Source organism: Salvelinus sp. IW2-2015, linkage group LG25 (assembly GCF_002910315.2).
Source record: "Salvelinus sp. IW2-2015 linkage group LG25, ASM291031v2, whole genome shotgun sequence".
Classification (NCBI taxonomy): domain Eukaryota; kingdom Metazoa; phylum Chordata; class Actinopteri; order Salmoniformes; family Salmonidae; genus Salvelinus; species Salvelinus sp. IW2-2015.
Genome location: NC_036865.1, coordinates 10,080,541 through 10,105,434, shown reverse-complemented (window position 1 = coordinate 10,105,434; position 24,894 = coordinate 10,080,541). Strand labels below are relative to the sequence as shown.

The 24,894-nt window shown below is 42.2% G+C and overlaps 1 protein-coding gene across 1 annotated transcript in view; it reads left to right on the top strand.

Moving 5' to 3' along the window:
• The first annotated feature begins 11,189 nt into the window (after positions 1 to 11,189).
• The window catches only part of LOC111951700 (LIM domain-binding protein 3), a 67,682-nt gene continuing 53,977 nt past the window's right edge, over positions 11,190 to 24,894 (top strand). Inside the window, exon 1 of the mRNA XM_070434823.1 lies at positions 11,190 to 11,597. Within this exon, the coding sequence (XP_070290924.1) occupies positions 11,502 to 11,597 (96 nt within the window). The 5' untranslated portion in view covers positions 11,190 to 11,501. The remainder of the gene's footprint in view (positions 11,598 to 24,894) is intronic.

The window sequence follows — 24,894 nt, the reverse complement described above, 5'->3', positions numbered from 1 at the left end:
TTAAATGCAAGAATGTGATGGCCCATAATATAACACACCATTTGACAAATAATATATGTAAATCCGGCTGCAATGGGATGTTCTTTTATACAAAAGTAATCATTTCCACATTCATGTGGCATGCTCAGTAATAAGTGGTTATTCCCATAGGCCTAGAAGAACAAGAAAACGACAGCTACTCCAGGATAGCTCCAACTACTACACATGAAGAATGATCGACAAGAACATTATACAGTGTCCAAAGGTCTTGAAGTCCATAACTCAACTGACAAACTACACATTCTCTGTACACTACCTTTGTGTTTCATCATAATGGTTTTGCAATTTCAGGTGAAATCTCTGTGCACTATCTTTGATGACAGGAAATAAACAACTCGTATATAGAGGCTGTTATTCACCGAACAGTCAGATTGTTCTGAGAAACAAATTGTTGTTTTCCTGTCTGTGAGGCCTTTTGCTATTTCATACACTCTTTACGCTTTTTTTAGGTGTTTTGAAAAGTCAGACAGTATGTCCTCCAGGCAGCCTAAATGATATATTTATCTGTGCCACACCAAAGTCACCCGTGGTCTGTTATTTACAGTTTAATGACAGCAATGGAATCAGAAAGATGGATAAATATAGTGTGTGAAATGACTCTTCCTGCCCTGTAAATCGCTGCGGTTGTTGTAAGCCATCTGGCCCCATGTCTCATTCAAGGGCATTTATAAAATTGTGACTATCACATTATCACACCGACTTGAGGTTTTAAAAACTTCAGGGTCTATTTGGAAATTGTACAGAGCTCTGGGGCTGTTCATGCAAACCCAAAACAAGGTCCATATGAAAAGGGACAGAGGCTAAAATACCAGGTAAACATGCATCATGTGATGGGGATTATATAATTGTACTAGCACTTGGGATATGTTTGCACTGGTGTACCGCTACTGTAATTATACAGTACCAGTCAAGTTTGGACACACCTACTCATTCAAGGAATATTCTTTATTTTTTACTATTTTCTACCATTGTAGAATAGCAGTGAAGACATCACAACCATGAAATAACACATATGGTAGTAACCAAAAAAAGTGTTCAACAAATCAAAATATATTTTAGATAAGTAGCCACCCTTTGCCTTGATGACAGCTTTGCACACTCTTGGTATTCTCTAAACCAGCTTCACCTGGAAGGCTTTTCCCACATATGCTGAGCACTTGTTGGCTGCTTTTTCTTCACTCTGCAGTCCAACTCATCTCAAACCATCTCAAGTGGATTGAGGTCAAATGATTGTGGAGGCCAGGTCATCTGACACAGCACTCCATCACTCTCCTTCTTGGTCAAATAGCCCTTACACAGCCTGGAGGTGTGTTTTGGGTCATTGTCTTGTTGAAAAACAAATGATAGTCTCACAAAACGCAAAACAGATGAGATGGCGTATCACTGCAAATGCTGTGGTAGCCATGCTGTTTAAGTGTGCATAAATAAATCAGACAGTGTCACCAGCAAAGCACCCCCACACCATCATACCTCCTKCTCCATGCMTCATGGTGGGAACCACACATGTGGAAATTATTTGTTCACCTACTCTGTCTCACAAAGACATYGCAYTTGGAACCAAAAATCTCAAATTTGGACTCATCAGACCAAAGTACAGATTTGCACCGGTCTAATGTCCATTGCTCGTGTTTCTTAACTCAAGCAAGTCTCTTATTATTGGTGTCCTTTAGTAGTGGTTTCTTTGCAGCAATTCAGCCATGAAGTCCTGATTCACGCAGTCTCCTCTGAACAGTTGATGTTGAGATGTGTCTGTTACTTGAACTCTGTTACTTGAACTCTGTYAAGCATTTATTTGGGATGCAATCTGAGGTGCAGTTAACTCTAATTAACTTATCCTCTGCAGCAGAGGTACCTCTAGGCTTTCCTTTCCTGTGGCGGTCCTCATGAGAGCCAGTTTCATCATAGCTCTTGATGGTTTTTGTGACAGCACTTGAAGAAACTTTCAAAGTTCTTAATTTGTCAGATTGAGTGATCATGTTTTAAAGTAATGATGGACTGTTGTTTCTCTTTGCTTATTTGAGCTGTTCTTGCCATAAAATGGACTTGGTATTTTACCAAATGGCTATCTTCTGTAAACCATCCCAACCATCCCAACAACTGATTGGCTCAAATGCATTAAGAAGGAAATAAATTGCACAAGGSACACCTGGCACACCTGTTAATTGAAATGCATTCCAGGTGACTACCTCATGAAGCTGGTTAAGATAATGCCAAGAGTGTGCAAAMCTGTCATCAAGGCAAAGGGTGTGTACTTTGAAGAATCTCAAATATATTTTGATTTGTTTAACGCTTTTTTGGTTACTACATGATTCCATGTGTTATTTCATAGTTTTGATGTCTTTACAATTGTTCTACAATGTAGAAAATAGTAAAAATAATGAAAAACTCTTGAATGAGTAGGTGTGTTTAAACTTTTGACTGGTACTGTATATGTAGCAAAGCACTGCATTTACACCCTCACTCTCCATAAGGTAGGAAAAATAAATGTATAATMATTTTCCTTACCTATGAAATTCACAACTTTGAAGAACCATGGCGTTCCTTTTCCTTCTCCATTCGGATTCCCCGTGTGCTCAGAGCTCAGGGCCTGGGAGGCAGGTGAGGAGATGACATGAAGGAGAGGAGTCCCCTGGACACATCCTTCCCTCACTGATCCCAGGCCTGCTGTGACTGACACCTATGTGCTATGCTGGTATTTCTGAGTCCATGAACTATACACCAGCTAAGAATCAATGCAGGAAAACATTCTGACATGATCTTCTCTCATTGTCTCACCTGGAACAAAATATGCAATTTTCAGCATATTTGTGACATATAATATTATTCAAATTGACAGTCATCTCTTGCAATGAGGTGAATAAATGCTATTTAAATCTACCTGCCTAGTCTACTGTGCATTTGACAACATTGACACCAAAACATGCATACAGCGAATCTGCAGTGTTATGATTGGCAGTTTAGGCCTAGTCAGCTTACAGGTGTGAAATTGTTATATATATATATATATCGTTCCTGTTTTGGTGCTTCAACATGTAACTCTGAGATGGCCTGTAGACAGATAAAGGACGACTGTCGCTTTAATAATTCCACTTGAATGAAAATCCACCGTTAACAACAGCCACGGTTCCCGGGGATCAGATAATGCTGTCCCGGGTAACATAGCTGCAACACAAGACTGGACGGAAAGGAGAACTGCAAAAACAACGGCAGGTAGTAACGTTAAASCCGTCAGCTTGTTTAGAGCGCTTACCGTGAGCCCAGAACTGAATGCAATTTAAAGCAGTTGTAGTTCTTTACAATAATCCTTGTTGGTCGCCATTGGATGCAACAGGCTCACTGTACGGTCGGGACCTCGTGTTTGTTTGTCACAACAGCTATAAAGCTGCACTTGCACCGGCTTTGCATGCAAGACCTTGAACGCAACACCCCCATTCAATCAAAAGTTCCATTAATTTATGCCTGTTATGCTGGAMCTCATCAAGGAATTCGTTTGCATAATGACACTGTCAGGTGTGGGACGGTGCTAGCGTTGCCTCTAACAATTGGAGCTTTCAAGACAACTGGGAACTCGGAAACGAACGAGGTCAAATCACGATGTCAGTGTTCTTTAGGTCGGAAATTCAGACGTTTAAATAAAAATCCCCGAGTTTCCAACAAAAAAATCTTAGTTGTATGACCATTGAAAACAATTTCCCCCAGTAGGAGCTCGTTTTTTTCCTGATGTCCCAGTTGTCTTTAACACACTGAAGTCGGAGATTTCCGAGTTCCCAGTTATTTTGAATACACCATTTTAATGTATGTCGAATTTTATCTGTGTTTTAGGGGTGGTCAGTTAGTGGGCGGGGTTGACTTAATGTCGCATGCTTCCCAGTCGAAACAGTTTGTGCTTATTACGTTTTTGTTCGGCAAGGTTTCTTTTTCCGGCTGTTTGCGCCCCTTCGCCAGTGATTGGTCAACAGTAGTCTACTACTCCTAGTAGGAATGGGAAATAGGCACGGAATTCTTCAATTAGGTGTTTGTTGGCATTCAGTAAGATATTCGTTTTCATGAACATTTTGTTTACTTATGATATACTACACATCTTAGTTAGATGTAAAATGTAATGACTAAGACCTTGGCAAAAATTGTAATTAATTACAGATTCTTGATTTATTTGGACTATTTTAAGGACGCATTTCTGACTGTTGTTGCTATGGTGGCTCAATAAGGACATACAACAGTAATTTAGCAATTTTTTCCCCCTAGATTTTCAAGCAAAGGTCTTTAGGGAGTAAGTGAGGCACAGAACAGACATTCACATTGCCTAGCCTAGTTCTGCTAGGAGCAAACCAAACCTAATATGCTTGCACCTTTTAAGCCTGTCACATGCTTCTAAGTCTAAACAGTTTGTGCATATATTATGAAGACATTTTGTGACGTATTTGTTTCTTGAGGTAAGTCGAAGTTCGGTAGCCGATGTCTACGCTCCCTTCGTCAGTGTTTGGTCAACAGTAGTGGTGGGAACTATGGACGCGATTCTTCAATTCAGTGTTGGCTGTCGTTCAACGAGAGTGCACTACCAGTTTTATTACAAATGTTTCACTTGAGAGGTATTGCACCAAACATCATTGCTCAACGTAAAATTGCGTGGCCAAGACCTACTCGGCAAACATGTCAAAATTAATTACAGATTTCTATGCTGTTGCTACGGTGGCTCAGGAGGGGCAAACAAGTGTAATATTGCTGCTTTTTTTGTTTGTTTTGTTTTTCAAGCTAAGGTCTTTAGGGAGTTTGCGAGCACAGATGTTCACTTCGCCTAGTCGAACCTATGTATGTGGATGCCTTCAGCTGTGCGCAGCTCTCGAGTCTCGACATCACTAGCCATTGTTTTTGAGGAGTAGCACAGTAGCCTAGTTATTCAAAATGTTTAGAAAATATGTTGCCCAATAGATTAAAAAAAAAATATATATATATACACTGCTCAAAAAAATAAAGGGAACACTTAAACAACACAATGTAACTCCAAGTCAATCACACTTCTGTGAAATCAAACTGTCCACTTAGGAAGCAACACTGATTGACAATAAATTTCACATGCTGTTGTGCAAATGGAATAGACAAAAGGTGGAAATTATAGGCAATTAGCAAGACACCCCCAAAAAAGGAGTGATTCTGCAGGTGGTGACCACAGACCACTTCTCAGTTCCTATGCTTCCTGGCTGATGTTTTGGTCACTTTTGAATGCTGGCGGTGCTCTCACTCTAGTGGTAGCATGAGACAGAGTCTACAACCCACACAAGTGGCTCAGGTAGTGCAGTTCATCCAGGATGGCACATCAATGCGAGCTGTGGCAAAAAGGTTTGCTGTGTCTGTCAGCGTAGCTGTCTCTTATACACATCTAGATGTGTATAAGAGACAGGTAGTGTCCAGAGCATGGAGGCGCTACCAGGAGACAGGCCAGTACATCAGGAGACGTGGAGGAGGCCGTAGGAGGGCAACAACCCAGCAGCAGGACCGCTACCTCCGCCTTTGTGCAAGGAGGTGCACTGCCAGAGCCCTGCAAAATGACCTCCAGCAGGCCACAAATGTGCATGTGTCTGCTCAAACGGTCAGAAACAGACTCCATGAGGGTGGTATGAGGGCCCGACGTCCACAGGTGGGGGTTGTGCTTACAGCCCAGCACCGTGCAGGACGTTTGGCATTTGCCAGAGAACACCAAGATTGGCAAATTCGCCACTGGCGCCCTGTGCTCTTCACAGATGAAAGCAGGTTCACACTGAGCACATGAGCACATGTGACAGACGTGACAGAGTCTGGAGACGCCGTGGAGAATGTTCTGCTGCCTGCAACATCCTCCAGCATGACCGGTTTGGCGGTGGGTCAGTCATGGTGTGGGGTGGCATTTCTTTGTGGGGCCGCACAGCCCTCCATGTGCTCGCCAGAGGTAGCCTGACTGCCATTAGGTACCGAGATGAGATCCTCAGACCCCTTGTGCTGTCTCTTATACACATCTAGATGTGTATAAGAGACAGGTGTTACATTGTGTTGTTTAAGTGTTCCCTTTATTTTTTTGAGCAGTGTATATATATTACCAGTTATAGGTCTAAGTTTTATTATTGTATTTATTTTTTAAAGTTCTCTACAAAATGTGTTTTGTGCAAGCAAAGCCWGTGCTTGTTCACACTCAAATCCCTATGTAGCCTAGAGGTCATCATAGCCTTACATGTTCTGAATTTTCAGCATGTTTGAATGGGCTCATTAGTAGGCCATTTCCATTTATAACATTTTGTGAATATGCCTTTTGATATGTTTAACTCACTTTTTTTCTTCAATAATATTTCTAGTCAATATAGGCATTATATTGTCACATTATTGGCAGTTACCGTTGTTAATCAAATGATATTCTTCATTGATAATCTACGAGATGTTTCCAACTATAGACAGACAGAAAGTCTGTCTTTGCAGACAGAAATGGAGCATAACTATAGTAATAACTTGGGATTCTGAGGGGCCTGGATTGTGCACATTATTATTGAATTTCAGTCCAAGGAGGGAGGCATGTAGGTAGATAGACCACAGCATTTCCCAGTGTTTTCCAATGCCCATTTTCAAAGCATTCCGCTCAAGGCTCTCTCCCAGAGAGAGTGAGCACAACCCCTGAATGTCCTTTGAGTGGTGAACCATTCTTGATACACAAGGGAAACTGTTGAGTGTGAAAAACCCAGCAGCGTTGCAGTTCTTGACACACTCAAACCAGTGCGCCTAGCACCTACTACCCTACCCATTCAAACGCACTCAAACCTTTTGTCTTGCCCATTCACACTCTGAAGTGCACACATACACAATCCATGTCTCAAGGCTTATAAATCCTTCTTTAACCTGCTTCCTCTCCTTCATATACACTGATTTTAACAGGTGACATCATTAAGGGACCATAGCATTCACCTGGTCAGACTATGTCATAGAAAGAGCAGGTGTTCCTAATGTTTTCTATCATATCCTGAGCATAAAGTCCAGGTAAGAGAGGTTTTCTAGCCTAGCTAACAAGATACTTATTATGCTGAGAGGTCTCTATTATTAGCTTAGCTAAGTACAATAGGTTGTATTTTTTTGTTTTAAGTAACAGATGTAGTACTCACGTGATGGATGCTTCACAAAAAGGCTTTGCAGTTTGCTCTGAATATACTAATAGCAATAATAACAAGTTTCAGGTTTTAATGGTGTGTTTTATGGTTTTAGTGTCTGTCAAAGACAAAATTACCTTTGCCTAAACATCAGGTGCTCTAACTTTCAGAGACCCGCAGCTGATGAGACTATAGATTTGAGCTTGTTTGACTTGGCAGGAATTGGACCACTGGTACTAGGTCTGCACTGGCCCTCTCAGGAGAGTGAGTTCCAGGGAGGGCACCCAATACACTAGGATTAAACCTCCTCCCTTTTTGTGTTTGTCCTGGATGGTGGGTCAGCCTGGCAGTATGAGTGTGTGTGTGGTTTGGGATCCTGGGGAGATACGGTGAGAGTGGGTTTAATAACACAATAGCATGTGCAGACTCACAGTCGGATCCCTCCTTTTGATCCTACATTAAGTCATGGCTATTCAAAGGACTTATAGACATGCCCCATCACAATATACTGTAACCCCATCACACCATGGTTGGCTCTACTGCTGAGGACAGCGGTGAGCTACAAATAAACACACAAGCACACACAGAGAGAGAGAAGCAATGTCTCTTAGGGATAACTCTTCTGAAAGGTCACTCTAAATTAGATGTGTTAGATCACTGATGGGCAACTTTGATGGGGTTGGGGGCCACAAAAAATATGAACCCCATCATGAGGGGCCGCAGTAGCTCACAGGTCTGCGTACCCACATCCATACCCACACATGCAGCTTTTTGGGCAAAACATTGACAGCGGAGAGAAATTTTGAAGTTTTAGAGTTAAATTCTACACATTTTGTCATGGGACGGAGAGAAATGTTTGCAGTTTTTAATATGATATGAGTGAGAATGACTAACTGATTTAAAGAAGGCACGGKCAGTTTTATTGCTTCTTTAATTAGCACAACAGTTTTCAGCTGTGCTAACATAATTGCAAAAGGGTTTTCTAATGATCAATTAGCCTTTTTAAAATGATAAACTTGGATTAGCTAACACAACGTGCCATTGGAACACAGGAGTGATGGTTGCTGAAAATGYGCCTCTGTACGCCTATGTAGATAATCCATTAAAAATCAGCTGTTTCCAGCTACAATAGTCATTTACAACATTAACAATGTCTACACTGTATTTCTAATCAATTTGATGTTATTTTAATGGAAAAAAATMATTGCTTTTCTTTCTAAAACAAGGACATTTCTAAGTGACCCCAAACTTTTGAACGGTAGTGAATATATATATAGTATTTTTGGGGTAACTCAGTCGGGGTCTCAACTTATTGAGAGTTAGAATAGTAGAATACACAAGGTGCAAAGTGACCCCAAACTTTTGAACGGTAGTGAATATATATATAGTATTTTTGGGGTAACTCAGTCGGGGTCTCAACTTACTGAGAGTTAGAATAGTAGAATACACAAGGTGCAAAGTGACCCCAAACTTTTGAACGGTAGTGTATGTATGTATGTGTGTGTATATATAGAATATCACTCAAAGGTATGAGGACTCCCCTTCAAATTAGTGGATTCGTCTATTTCAGCCACACCCGTTGCTGACAGGTGTTTAAAATCGAGCCCACGGGGCAGGCCACCAGTTGCCCATCCCTGTATTAGATGATGCTGCACTGTAGTTCACATCATATCAGAGGTTGGACTCTCTCTTATCCCAGCCAGACTCCCAGGAGAGTCATTCAATGGAGTGAATGACTGCCAAACATAACCAAAGGTTTCTTTCACRGTCTTCACTCTTTCCAACATATTCCTCCATTGACAATGAGAGCTAAACTTAGTGCATGTGACGTCTCTTTAGGAGGGTGTCAACCAAATTAGGCTGGGTTTCAGAGCAGCGAGCGAGCCTTAATTATTATCTCTTGTCCTGTGTTGTGTCACTACACAGCCCCTGTGACACACTACACTACACTGCCTGCCTGCCTGTATCAGAACACTGCTCTTATCGTGGCAGGGCATGGCCGCATGATCTGGCTTGTTCTTTTCTCAGAACTACACTACCTAGATCTTCTTTGGGTTCTGAATATACAGTACCAGTCAAAAGTTTGAACACCCCTACTCATTCAAGGGCCTTTCTTTGTTTTTACTGTTCTACTTTGTAGAATAATAGTGAAGACATCAAAACTATAAAATAACACATGGAATCATGTAGTTACCAAAAAAGTGTTAAACAAATCAAAATATATTTTAGATTCTTCAAAGTAGCCACCCTTTGCCTTGATGACAGCTTTGCACAGGCTTYGTATTCTCTAAACCAGCTTCACCTGGAATGCTTTTCCCACATATGCTGAGCACTTGTTGGCTGCTTTTCCTTTACTCTGCAATCCAACTCATCCTAAACCATCTCAATTGGGTTGAGGTCGGGCGATTGTGGAGGCCAGGTCATCTGATGCAGCACTCCATCACTCTCTTTCTTGGTCAAATAGCCCTTACACAGCCTGGAGGTGTGTTGGGTCATTGTCCTGTTGAAAAACAAACGATAGTCCCACTAAGCGCAAACCAGATGAGATGGCGTAATGCTGCAGAATGCTGTGGTAGCCATGCTGGTTGTGTGCCTTGAATTCTAAATAAATCACTGACAGTGTCACCAGCAAAGCACCATCACACCACCTCCTCCATGCTTCACAGTGGGAACCACACATGCGGAGATCATTCTTTCACCTACTCTGCYTCTCACAAAGACACTGCYGTGGGAACCAAAAATCTCTAATTTGGACTCATCAGACCAAAGGACAKATTTMTACTGGTCTAATGTCCATTGTTCGGGTTTTTTGGCCKAAMCAAGTGTCTTCTTCTTATTGGTGTCCTTTAGTAGTGGTTTCTTTGCAGCAATTTGACCATGAACACCRGATTTCACAGTATCCTCTAAACAGTTGATGTTGAGATGTGTCTGTTACTTGAACTCTGTGAAGSATMTATTTGGGCTGCAATTTCTGAGGCTGGTATCCTCTGCAGCAGAGGTAACTCTGGGTCTTCCTTTCCTGTGGCGTTCCTCATGAGAATCAGTTTCATCATAGCGCTTGATGGTTTTTGCAACTGCGCTTGAACAAACGTTCAAAGTTCTTGAAATTTTCCGCATTGACTGACKTTCATGTCTTAAGGTAATGATGGCCTGTCATTTCTCTTTGCTTATTTGAGCTGTTCTTGCTATAAAATGGTATTTTACCAAATAATGCTATCTTCTGTATACCMCCCCTACCTTGTCACAACTGATTGGCTCAAACACATTAAGCAGGAAAGAAATTCCACAAATTAACTTTTAACAAGGCACAACTGTTAATTGAAATGCATTCCAGGTGACTACCTCATGAAGTTGGTTGAGAGAATGCCAAGAGTGTGCAAAGCTGTTATCAAGGCAAAGGGTGTGTACTTTGAAGAATCTCAAATATATACAATATATTTTGATTTGCTTAACACTTTTTTTGGTTACTACATGATTCCATATGTGCTCATAGTTTATGTCTTCTACAATGTAGAAAATAGTAAAAACAAAGAAAAACCCTTGAATGAGTTGGTGTGTCCAGACTTTTGACTGGTACTGTATGGTGTACCAAAAAGTGTATTTTTGCCAAAATGCCAAATTTAATGGACTCAGATGGTGGTCAGTTTTTAACCAGTTGCTCAACTGTTGAGAATCTAAACTGGGGTAGATTTTGTGGAAGTYGAACACATGGAGAAATCAAACGGGATCAAACCTTAGCTTTGACTTAACGATCAAGACTACGTCTTTCGCAATCTGTGTACTGTTACTGTAATATTAATGAGATGTTTCCTGAAACCACCCACAGTGTGAGGTGTTGAGGAGACACGGTTTTGGGAAGACCCTAGTCTGGAGTTGGCCTAGGAAGAGGCTATATTAGCCCCGTGAAACATGGCAGGCCTGGCGTGCTGGGTGTTCCCTTACATGCCATATAAGGGACCCCCCCCTCCCACTGCCACTGTGCTATTGCTTTCTGTAGAGTGGTGACTATTCTTAGGCTGTCACTTCAGCTCATCTAAACAGGCAAGACCTCTCTTCCTCTGGCTCTCTACTCTCTTTTGTCTCTCTTTCTCTCATTATTTAAAAAGGGTTGGGCGTGAATTACATATTTGTCTGTGGCTGTACTGGGTTGGTTTTTAATTTGCTGTGCTCCCAGTCTCATTTGACATTTCGGGGAGATATTGTATCTTTTTTTGTCCTCACCTGTACTTTTATTTTTTTTACACCTTTTTTTCTGCTTTCAGAGGCTACTTGGCTCCTGCCACACCCCCTCTACCTCCATTTTTGGACACCACTTTGCGGGAAGATTAAACAACACAAGCAATCAAAGCCTTTGGAAGAATGAGTAGCTACAATATTTCTCTGAGTGGGCCGGCCCCATGGGGCTTCCGATTGCAGGGAGGCAAGGACTTCAACATGCCCCTYACCATCTCCAGGGTAAGAGCTTGATTCATCCAACTCAGAGTACATATAACCATACTTTGTACACACACACACATGAAGATATTTATACATCCCATAGCCCATGTGTCTTTTGATCAATGAGATGATCCTTTGTCCTGCATTAAGCTTGAATCTCAATGTTGTGGTTTATTTGACGGTCAGTGCTTGACGCAGTCACCCAACCCTTGTATGACGTCAAATATTGTATTACCGCTACGGTACTAGTACAGTACTTGTAGGTATGTTAAACATGGTGGTCCTTTTTGGGAAGTTTGGTTGATTTGATAGATTGTTTGGGATGCAGTGTTATTATAGTAGTTTCAATACATTTGTCTCATTGGTTGGTAACATTGTGTGGTATTGACAATCCAGTGCTAAAGCTTGGCCTTTGCTGAAGTCTGAGAATATGCTTTGTTGTGTTTTACCTTTTACTGTAGTAGTATGTTCACCTTACACATTGTAAAGGCCATGCATAAAATGATGGTAAAACTCTGCAATGTGAACATATAAACTCGAAATGGGTGGATGGTGAGGATGTAGGCCTACTTGTGGATTTTCAGTCTGGAATCATGGCATGGCGTATATAGTTACTTCAGTTGCTACTCCAGGTGTGGTTATGCCTTTTTGAGTGTTGCGTTTGTGCTTTCACGACCCAATATGTGGGTTCATTGCCCTTTCTTCTTAAACACTGAACCGATTTTTCGCCCTGTAATTTTGKGGTTTCGAGGTGTATTTCCCCACGTTGTTTTAGCACCGCAAGTAAGAGGTGTTGTGGCCTGAATATCACAAGTTATTTTCCGGGAAGAACAAACCCATTTTCTATGAATATCGATGCCATTCAAATAGATATTTGTAGAAGAGATATTTCTTAGAAGAAACGAGGAAACACGCTGGAATAATAGGAGTCTGGTATGTATGCTCTGGTGTGTGTTCCTGAAGCATATGTGTTCATAACGGGTGCATCTTTGGATATATGTGCATAACTCACTTGTAGATTACCTTGACAGTATGTTAGGACTGGTACCTGTAAATGTTAGTGCGTGTGTGTGCGTGCACGGATGGGTCCTTTTCTATTTCTAGGCCCCAGGTGAGGAAAGTCTCTCCACTCAGTTGTGTGACTGGCTGGCATTGGAGGAACCTGAGGTTGGAGAAAATAGAGGCATATAATTAGACCCAGGGGTGTCAAACAGTGGCAGTTGGATATGCTCCACATTGAAAGGATTAAATGGCATTCCGTCACCCATCCACATATACATTGTGGCCACAGAACAATGTTCACTGGACAGGCTCTCCATTTGTCCCTCTACGGTGATGAAGACTCTCTGTCATGGACTGGTTTTCAGCACCKACACCACAGAATAGAAATGATGCACAGCCAGATGCCGTGCCTGTCAAAGTAATGTCTCTGTCTTGCTAGTGAGGTTTATTCTGCACATCAGAGAGGCAGAAGTTGGCAAGGAGAATGCAGCTATTTCCAAATCAACCTATTGCCCCGTCTCCTTACTTGATCTGAAAGGATTTTACTGTAAGCCACACAGTAAAAAGTTCACCTACTGTAGCATTTCAAAGGGCAAAGAGGTATAGCTATTACTATTGTTAATACAGTCCTTTCAGATCTACAGGAAGTGCGTAGGGATAGGGGCAAGGGGTCCATTTGGAAMTGGGGCATACATGTAGCCTCAGCATGCACTAACTTTGATTTCAGTGAGCCTTTAGAACTGGTTGTTGAATACCTTACTGTACAGTCTTGTATAGAGCATGCCTGCAAGCTGGGCTCTCCAGTCTGCAGCACAGGAGCACAAGGCCCAGTCACTCAGCACTCTGACAGGTGGAGAGGAACTTCCGCCTGCTTAGGCTGCTCCCGCCTATAAATAGTTCCTGTCCCACCGGTGGACAATGCTGTTTGTTTGGGTGGTCCATGACGGCTGTCTTTTTTTTTCCATAGCCAGGTGTGACAGAGAGAGAGAATGTGTGTTGTGTTGTAGCCTACATACTTTGCGCGCACTGTATGATAGAGAGGGAAGTTAAGYGGGTGGGGGGGTTGGGTTGTTAAATTGCTGATGACCAAGCTGCTGCTTGTGTCACTCACATGTGACGGCCTGGACTGCACAACCTCAMCCCTGTACACACATACTGCACAGCTACTGTGGTGGTTCCAATTACCCATGTCATGTTACAGTATGTCCGTGATATAGCTGGCTACATAAGATCTAGCACTGTGAGACAGATCCCCAGGGGCGAGGTCTGGTTGGATGGATTATGGCTGTAAAAAGACGTGTTGTGTTATAAGGTGCTTTGTGTGCGGWACATCTCAAGCGACTTAAAACATTAAAGAAATTCAAATCTGCTGCCAAATCTGAAACATTATTATAACAGTATAGCTATAAAGGGTAAACTTGAGTAAACTTGAGTAAACTTCCATGATGCGGGCACAAGTAACATTCCATTTTTGAGGCTGTAGATTATTCTTCCTATTTGTCTGCATGCTTTACTGTATGTTACGCTGGGTTTATCAGGGTTAGAATAGTTAAAGGGATTTTCGAGTACTTTTGTATACTTTTTAGCCAGTAGTTCTGAAAGTAGCGCTCACGAGCCAAAAGTGGTCCCCGAAAATTGCGTACTACGTTGCATATGTGCAGATACAGTGCATTTCGAAGGTATTTTTTTATTTAATTTAACTAGGCAAGTCAGTTAAGAACATTATTTACAATGACGGCCTAGGAACAATGACGGCCTACAACAGATTTTTACCTTGTCAGCTCGGGGATTTGATCTAGCAACCTTTGGGTTACTGGCCCAACGCTCTAACCACTAGGCTACCTGTCACCCCGGTAAGTCAGTTAAGTATTCAGATACCTTGACTTATTCCACATTTTGTTATGTTATTCTAAAAAAAAAATTTTTTTTAAAAGGTCCACAAGAACACAGTGGCCTCCATCATTCTTAAATGAAATAAGTAGGAACTTATTAAGACTCTTCCTAGAGCTGGCCACCCGGCCAAAGTAAGCAATCTGGGGAGAAGGGCCTTGGTCAGGGAGGTGACCACGAAACCGATGGTCAGTCTGACAGAGCTCCAGAGTTCCTCGGTGAAGATGGGAGGACCTTCCAGAAGGACAACCATCTTTGCAGAACTCCACCAATCAGGCCTTTATGGTAGAGTGGCCAGAGGGAATCCGCTTCTCAGTAAAAGGCACATGACAGCCCGCTTAGAGTTTGCCAAATGGCCCCTAAAGACACTCAGGCCATGAGAAACAAGATTCTCTGGTCTGATGAAACCAAGATTAAACTCTTTGGCATGAATGCCAAGCGTCACATCTGGAGGAAACCTACAGTGAAGCATAGTGGTGGCAGTATCATGCTGTGGGGATGTTTTTCAGTGGCAGAGACTGGGAGACTAGTCAGGACCGAGGGAAAGATGAACAGAGCGAAGAACAGAGATCCTTGATGAAAACCTGCTCCAGAGCGCTTAGGACCTCAGACTGGGGCAAAATTTCACCTTTCAACYGGACAACGACCCTAAGCACACAGCCAAGACAARGCAGGAGTGGTTTCYGGACAAGTCTCTGAATGTCCTTGAGTGGCCCAGCCAYAGCCCGGACATGGCAGTGATGCTCCCCATCCAACCTGACAGAGCTRGAAAGGATCTGCAGAGAAMAATGGGAGYAACTCCCCAAATACAGGTGTTCTAAGCTTGTAGCATCATACCCAAGAAGACTCGAGGCTGCTTCAACAAAGTACTGAGTAAAGGGTATGAATACTTATGTAAATGTGATATTTCAGTMTATTGAAAAAAATTCTAAACCTGTTTTTGCTTTGTCATTATGGGGTATTGTGTAGATTGATGAGTAAAAKAACAATTTAATCKATTTTAGAATATGGCTGTAACATAACAAAATGCGGAAAAAGTCAAGTGGTCTGAATACTTTCCGAATGCAATGTATGTGCACCACATCATTGCTCTCTCTCTGCTATGGATGAYTCATGTGCATCTTGCTAGCTGTCACTCATATGGCAAGGGACTGAAGCTCATTGGTTGAACTGGAATGGCTAGGGGGCTGGCCCACGTGGGGGGAAAATGTAGGGAAAATGGCGCAGCACAGCATCCAGAAAAACAGTTGCTTTCAAACTAGGGGTTTTGTGGCTAGTTGAGGGAAGACAGTAATTGTGCTCAAAGATGATGGATGTATGAACTACATATTGACACATCAACCCAAAGCGGGAGGTTTGAAAAATACTTAGTAGTCGCGAATGTTCTGGAGCATGTCTTAAACGCTAGGTCTGGCTTTGGGTATACTGCAACAGGTTAAGAGCTCTAACTTTATACAAAATACCTGGTTCATTGACCTCTCTTCCAAAATGTGCTAATTCATTACATTTAAAAAATATATTTTTATTCATGTACATGTATGTGTGGGCTTGTGTAAGATATATGAATTAGATACCATCACCTTTGCCTGTGAAATGTCATTTCAATTCTTGGCTTAAGTTTAAAGCGTTTGAGCTCAGTCTGTTGCCTAAGATACCATGTACAGCAATGGAACAAATCAACCCCGGTGGTTTGGTTCATGTGAAATGTTTACAATTCATTGATACCCCTGGAATTGTAGATATCTACATTAGATAATGGCCCCTGTCTCGTAGAGGCGATAACAACCGTGTAGACCAGGGCCCCAGGGGCCGCATTCGGTCTTCATTGAGGTTCCTTGCCATCAACATTTGCAAAAAATGGTCCTCTATCTATTGTTTTTGGAATTTTTAATGCTCTCTGACTGTCTAATGATTATTAGTAAGCTGGACCGTCAAGAAACTGTATGAATGTAGGTCCATTATCATTTCTACACAGTTTCAAWAAAAAAKWWAWAAYAATTACTCAAACCACCCGCGGGCCGGATTGGAGTGCCCGGACCGTAAGTTTGACACCCCTGGTGTAGAGGTGAAAACAGGAGTGATGCTAAAGCAGATACCATATGGGAAGCACGAACTTGAAACCCTGCTATAATATCAAGCAGCAGACCGTGATAAATACCTCACTGTGAGGTTGGGATGAAAATAAACCTCGTTGGAAGAGAGGCCTTTCAAAAATATTTCCGCAGTTTTCAAGTGGGGCACTGTGAGGTTGGGATGAAAATAAACCTCGTTGGAAGAGAGGCCTTTCAAAAATATTTCTGCAGTTTTCAAGTGGGGCACTTAATTTGTCCACATTCCATAGTCCGTCCTGGCTGGCTTGCATGTGACATGGCTTCTTTGTGTGACAAAAATCAGCTGCTGTCTCTGTCGTCCTCAAGAGAACAACTCATCAAATCAAACTTTATTTGTCACATGCGCCGAATACAACAAGTGTAGACCTTACCGTGAAGTGGGGGTACTGGTACTGAGTCAGTGTGCGGGGGTACAGGTTAGTTGAGGTAATTTGTACATGTAGGTGGGGGTGAAGTGACTATGCATAGATAATAAACAGCGAGGAGCAGCAGTGTTCAAAACAAATGGAGGGGGGGTCAATGTAAATAGTCCGGTGGCCATTTGATTAATTGTTCAGCCGTCTTATGGCTTGGGTGTAGAAGCTGTTGAGGAGCCTTTTGGTCCTAGACTTGGCGCTCCAGTACCGCTTGCCGTGCGGTAGCAGAGAAAACAGTCCATGACTTGGGTGACTGGAGTCTCTGACAATTTTATGGGCTTTCCTCTGACACCGCCTATTATATAGGTCCTGGATGACAGGAAGCTTGGCCCCAGTGATGTACTGGGCCGTACGCACAACCCTCTGTAGCGCCTTATGGTCAGATACTGAGCAGTTTCCATACCAGGCGGTGATGCAACCGGTCAGGATGCTCTCGATGGTGCAACTGTAGAACTTTTTCAGGATCTGGGGACCCATGCCAAATCTTTTCAGTRTCCTGAGGGGGAAAAGGTTTTGTCGTGCCCTCTTCACGACTGTCTTGGCGTGTTTGGACCATGATAGTTCGTTGGTGATGTGGACACCAAGGAACTTGTAACTCTCGWCCCGCTCCACTACAGCCCCMTCGATCTTAATGAGGGCCTGTTCAGCCCGCCTTTTCCGGTAGTTCCTCGGATGTGAGTCACCATTTTATTGGATTAMAAATTCCCCATATTTATGAGGGAGCACTGTGACATTTCCTTTTAATATTGGACTGCTATAAAAAACTAATGTGGCCTTCATAAGATGTCTGAGAGAAATGTCAGCAAGGAGATCCATTAACTCGGAATWCGAAATGTGTACATAGCAAACCTCTGGGGTGCAGTAAGGAGAATAGCACTGAATTGGAAAAGGGGCATACCTAGTTAGTTGTATAATTGAAATGTGTCTTCCGCATTTAACCCAACCCCTCTGAATCAGAGAGGTGCYGGGGGCTGTCTTACTTGACATCCACGTCATCGGCGCCCGGGGAACAGTGGGTTAACTGCCTTGCTCAGGGGCAGAACGACAGATTTTTACCTTGTCAGCTCTGGGATTCGATCCTGCAACCTTTSCGTTACTGGCCCAACGCTCCTACCCGCGCTATTGAGTGCCACATGCAGGATTGCTGGTTGTGATATGATCCTTTCTATTCTGCGTTGCCTGTTAGGACACCTTGGCTCGCAACAATTCATGTTATCAAGAAGTTTATGGGACTCATGAAAGTGATTAAAACAAAATGTAATTKATTTGAGCTTCTTCAACTGTCCTCCAATATAGCCTCAGAAGATCACGTTTTACAACAGGCTTTAATCTGATCTGTAATAATCCTTTATGGAAATTCTGTTTGCAGTTTGTGGCCTCAGCTGTGTCATGCTGCTATTAAAATGTGTCTCTTCTCCTCCCCTGGGCAGTGGCCTAAGTTGAGTTTCGAGTGTCTTCTCACCTTCCGCAATAGTATTTGTTTCAACTGAGGGAGGGCTGGTTATCCAACACAGAAGGGCTCATGTGACAGTTTTAGTCAAAGCTTCTTGGCTATAGTATMTTGCGGTAAAGTGGTCATTGCTTACGGCCTTTAGTCTGGCTGTGAGATTTGATATTGACAGATGAACACAAATCCCCTTGAGTGGATGCGGGTGATTATGTTCTTTCTGTTTGAGTGTCGGCCCAAGATCGAGGGCAAATGGGGCCATGCTTTCAAACTTTAGAGTCATTGCCTCTCATACACTGATCCTCATGTTGGGTATGTGACCCTGTCTGTGGCGAGATGGATTTGACGAGCTGATTCGTTCATTCAAATCATTAAATACTGTGCACCATCCATCCATCACTAAACACGTCTAATTATCTTAACGTAGGCTAAATGCAACCTTGTGTGAAGGTGAAGTACATCATGTTTATAGTGCTATTCTACTTGATATTGCCTGTCTGTTTTACCCTTGGATCGCTGAGTTGTAAACCTTGTAGAGCGTCGGCCTTGTAGAGTTGACATAAATCAGTATCGTACACTAGACTTAAATACGGTACCTGTCTTAGAACCAGCAGACAAGGCACACCCTCTAATCTCCATCTGGTGTACATTAGATAAATGTCAAACTTCTCCCCTTGCCCCCAGGATTTAACTAGGTCTGCTTGATGCAGTTTGTACCCTTTCAATTTACTGTGCGGTCTGAATTCCCCCACTTCTCCGAATCCATACGGAATTAAGGGGGTTTATGTATAGTTTTATGGGCCGTATCTTCCTCCCCAGTTAAATAGTTTTATGGTCCGTATCTTCCTCCCCAGTTAAATTCCCTCTTCCTATCAATCAAGCTTGCTGCAACTCTAAACAAGATGTAACCCTCCCCCCACAGTAGCAGACTGAAGATTGAGGTCCTGAGCAGTCAGTAGGCTGCTGACTCAGTCTGATAAGGTGTCTGTGATGTTAGCCCTGGTCTCACAGGCCTCTGCATTCCAGCACCCCCCCTCCAGGCCTGTGGTACGAGAGCCAGTGACTGGGGCTGCTGACAGGCAAGGCTGTTTTTAGCAAGCCACTGAAGGTCAGCGCTGCTCGGCAGATTGTGAGGGCTATATATACCAGCAGGGCCCACCTCCACACCTTCAGGGGTCAGGGGACGGGTTGGGACTTAGAGCCTGGGGTTCCCAGTAACTCAGCCTCTCTTAGTCTCTTTGTCCATTGGTGTCAACGGTGGGTGAATGTCTCCTGGAGCCTGTGATGGCTGTGTTCTCATGGTGTTTAATTGCTGTTACTGAGAGGTAATTTGGACTGTTGACCTGTGAAGAAGCATTAAGGTTTTCCCAAGGCAGACTAGGACTGCTGGGTAGAGCAGGGGTGTGGGGGATAGGATATCGGGTCACCCTGATTCTTTTTGAGCTTGCTAGCAGAAACTAACCCAAAACTCAAGCTTTGGTSTTCAAGTATGTGGCTTGTAAAATTACACATATTTTGGACAAATTAAACACTTCTGTGTAAATTTGGTGTAGACCTTATTTTCCCCTGAAATTAATACCATACTAGCAAAAGAACTTCTGGGTTTTTAAGTGTTTACCTCTTATAAACCTGTTGTTAATTTATGTAAAAACATTGGGTGTACATTTTGAAACTTCAGAATGATCTTGTGAAAGAGCAGTTTGAATTAATACGTATTGAATAAATGTGTAGGGGAAATATAGATGAATCAAATCAGGAGTTCTGTATACTGTGTCATGATAAGTGGACAAACCCATAATGAACAAAATATGAATCAAACCATGATCTGATGAAGCGATTCCATCATGGCAGTGGCAGGCCAGTGAAACTGTGATACAAGAGTGTGGGGCCTCATTTCAGCATATCAATACTGTAGCTCTTTGGCTGGCAATCACTCTTTCTTTAGTTAGCTACTGTATTTCTGACTCTTTGCTGATTTCCCTTTTTCTCTCTAGTTTTTCCCTTTTGCCTTTATCTCTTTCAAGTCAAAGGGCTTTATTGGCATGGGAAACATATGTTATAGATYATAAACAAAAGTGAAATAAAAAATGAACAGTAAACACTCATAAACATTCCAAAGGAATAGAGACATATCAAATGTCATTATGGCTATATATTTCTCCTTTCGAGCTCTCTCTCTCTCTGTGCCCCCACCTTCCCTCATGGTCTTTGCCTGGCCCATAGAACAGGCCAGTCCTTTGTGTGTTGTGAGTGCACAGGAGATTTGAGCAGGCATGTCAGCCAGCCATTCACCCAGATATCAATAGACCAGAGTCGGGGTGGAGGGTTAGTACAGGTMTTGTGAGCCAGTTGGTAATCCACTCCTCYCCCTCTCTCAAGCCCTTTGTTTTTCCTGGTTGCCCCAACATTTCCTCTTGTTATTTGCTTGGTGGCTCCAGTGAGAAACAAAAGTTTCAATGAACTTGGATTTTGTAGCTTATTTAGTCAGCGGTTGGGGGGGGGGGATTCTACTCATTTATTGATGGAGAAATTTTTCCATTTTAGTCATCATTGGGGGAAAGATTGTCTAAAAACTGAGCAACACCTGTTGCATGTTTTACTCCAGTAGCAATGTAATCACTGTGTTATCTCATTTCCTGCATTATTACAGCSTGACCCTGATGGTCAACTTGACTGTAAGATGGAGAGGGTCACTAGTAGAGGTCGACCGATTATGATTTTTTATTTTATTTAAATGTATTTATTTATTTGTAATAATGACAATTACAACAATACTGAATGAACACTTATTTTAACTTAATATAATTCATCAATAAAAATCTATTTAGCCTCAAATAAATAATGAAACATGTTCAATTTGGTTTAAATAATGCAAAAACAAAGTGTTGGAGAAGAAAGTAAAAGTGCAATATGTGCCATGTAAGAAAGCTAACGTTTAAGTTCCTTGCTCAGAACATGAGAACATATGCAAGCTGGTGGTTCCTTTTAACATGAGTCTTCAATATTCCCAGGTAAGAAGTTTTAGGTTGTAGTTATTATAGGTTGTAGTTATTAAATAGGACTATTTCTCTCTATACGATTTGTATTTCATATACCTTTGACTATTGGATGTTCTTATAGGCACTTTAGTATTGCCAGTGTAACAGTATAGCTTCCGTCCCTCTCCTCGCTCCTCCCTGGGCTCGAACCAGCAACACAACGACAAAAGCCACCATCGAAGCAGCGTTACCCATGCAGAGCAAGGGGAACAACTACTCCAAGTCTCAGAGCGAGTGACGTTTGAAACCCTATTAGTGCGCACCCCGCTAACTAGCTAGCCATTTCACATCGGTTACACCAGCCTAATCTCYGGAGTTGATAGGCTTGAAGTCATAAACAGCACAATGCTTGAAGCACAGTGAAGAGCTGCTGGCAAAATGCACGAAAGTGCTATTTGAATGAATGCTTACGAGCCTGCTGGTGCCTACCATCGCTCAGTCAGACTGCTCTATCAAATATCAAATCATAGACTTAATTATATCATAACACACAGAAATACGAGCCTTTGGTCATTAATATGGTCGAATCCGGAAACTATCATTTCGAAAACAAAATGTTTATTATTATCGCATATACCCTGACTCTGCGTGCAATGAACGCAAGAGAAGTGACACAATTTCACCTGGTTAATATTGCCTGCTAACCTGGATTTTTTTTTCGCTAAATATGCAGGTTTAAAAATATATACTTCTGTGTATTGATTTTAAGAAAGGCATGATGTTTATGGTTAGGTACATGTTGGAGCAAGACAGTCCTTTTTCCGCGAATGCGCACCGCATCAATTACATGCAACGCAGGACATGCTAGATAAACTAGTAATATCATCAACCATGTGTAGTTAACTAGTGATTATGATTGATTGAATGAAAGTTTTTTATAAGATAAGTTTAATGCTAGCTAGCAACTTACCTTGGCTTCTTACTGCATTCGRGTAACAGGCAGGCTCCTCGTGGAGTGCAATGAGAGGCAGGTGGTTAGAGCGTTGGACTAGTTAACTGTAAGGTTGCAAGATTGAATCCCCGAGCTGACAAGATAAAAATCTGTCGTTCTGCCCCTGAACAAGGCAGTTAACCCACCGTTCCTAGGCCGTCATTGAAAATAAGAACGTGTTCTTAACTGACTTGCCTAGTTAAATAAAGGTGTAAGGGGCGGGGGATCTACTCATTATTGATGGAGAAAGTTTTCCATTTTAGTCATCATTGGGGAAAGATTGTCTAAAAACTGAGCAACACCTGTTGCATGTTTTAACCCAGTAGCAATGTAATCACTGTGTTATCTCATTTCCTGCTTATTACAGCGTGACCCTGATGGTCAACTTGACTGTAAGATGGAGAGGGTCACTAGTAGAGGTCGTCCGATTATGATTTTTTTATTTAATTTTTAATTTTTATTTGTAATAATGACAATTACAACAATACTGAATGAACACTTATTTTAACTTATATAATTCATCAATAAAAATCTATTTAGCCTCAAATAAATAATGAAACATGTTCAATTTGGTTTAAATAATGCAAAAACAGTGTTGAAAAAGAAAGTAAAAGTGCAATATGTGCCATGTAAAAAAAGCTAACGTTTAAGTTCCTTGCTCAGAACATGAGAACATATGAAAGCTGGTGGTTCCTTAACATGAGATTCCAAGGTTTGTCACGGTTTTCTAAAATAGAACCCAGAAGCAGACCAGGACAAGGAGAGTAGGACGAAGGTGAGTATTTATTTACAAGTTTAAACGTAGAGGTAGAAAGATCCAGGTGGCGAAGCGGGCAGCGGAGGTGAGTGAATAGGTAGATCCAAGGGAGTAACAGAAGCCACCGACGACCAGGCAGGGATGGGGTGAGTGTTCCGGTGAATGACTGTAGACAGAACAAACGGAGGTAAGTTCAAGGCAAGCAAGACGTACAAAACAACAAAACAAACTCTATCAAACTGGAGGCTGATACGCTGGCACAACATACTGTTCATGGCTAACGATCCAGCAGGAATGGATGTCAGTCAGAGCTATGAAGTGGAGGTGTATGATCAGGACCAGGTGTGCAGATAGCTGATGGGATACAGTGCGGGTAATCAGAAATCCCAACTAGCTACGTCGCCCGGCAACCAGACAGGGTGCGTTCCAGGACACCGAAAAACACTCCAGGACAGAACACAGCAAAAACAGACCTAGGAAGCGGGATTCGTGACAAGTTGTTAGGTTGATAATATAGTATTTATAGGACTATTTCTCTCTATACCATTTGTATTCCATATACCTTTGACTATTGGATGTTCTTATAGGCACTTTAGTATGCCAGTGTAACAGTATAGCTTCCGTCCCTCTCCTCGCTCCTCCCTGGGCTCAACCAGCAACACAACGACAAAAGCACCCATCGAAGCAGCGTTACCCATGCAGAGCAAGGGAAAACTACTCCAAGTCTCAGAGCGAGTGACGTTTGAAACCCTATTAGTGCGCACCCCGTTAACTAGCTAGCCATTTCACATCGGTTACACCAGCTAATCTCGGGAGTTGATAGGCTTGAAGTCATAAACACGCAATGCTTGAAGCACAGTGAAGAGCTGCTGGCAAAACGCACGAAAGTGCTGTTTGAATGAATGCTTACGAGCTGCTGCGCTACCATCGCCTCAGTCAGACTGCTCTATCAAATCATAGACTAAATATAACATAATAACACACAGAAATACGAGCCTTTGGTCATTAATATGGTCGAATCCGGAAACTATCATTTCGAAAACAAAACGTTTATTATTATCGCAATACGACTGCTACTCTGCGTGCAATGAACGCAAGAGAAGTGACACAATTTCACCTGGTTAATATTGCCTGCTAACCTGGATTGTTTTAGCTAAATATGCAGGTTTAAAAATATATACTTCTGTGTATTGATTTTAAGAAAGGCATGATGGTTATGGTTAGGTACATGTTGGAGCAAGACAGTCCTTTTCCGCGAATGCGCACCGCATCAATTACATGCAACGCAGGACATGCTAGAATAAACTGATAATATCATCAACCATGTGTAGTTAACTAGTGATTATGATTGATTGAATGAAAGTTTTTTATAAGATAAGTTTAATGCTAGCTAGCAACTTACCTTGCTTCTTACTGCATTCGTGTAACAGGCAGGCTCCTCGTGGAGTGCAATGAGAGGCAGGTGGTTAGAGCGTTGGACTAGTTAACTGTAAGGTTGCAAGATTGAATCCCCGAGCTGACAAGATAAAAATCTGTCGTTCTCCCCTGAACAAGGCAGTTAACCCACCGTTCCTAGGCCGTCATTGAAAATAAGAACGTGTCTTAACTGACTTGCCTAGTTAAATAAAGTGTAAAAAAAAATCGGCCAAATCGGTGTCCAAAAATACCGATTTCCGATTGTTATGAAAATGTGAAATCGGCCCTAATTAATCGGCCATTCCGA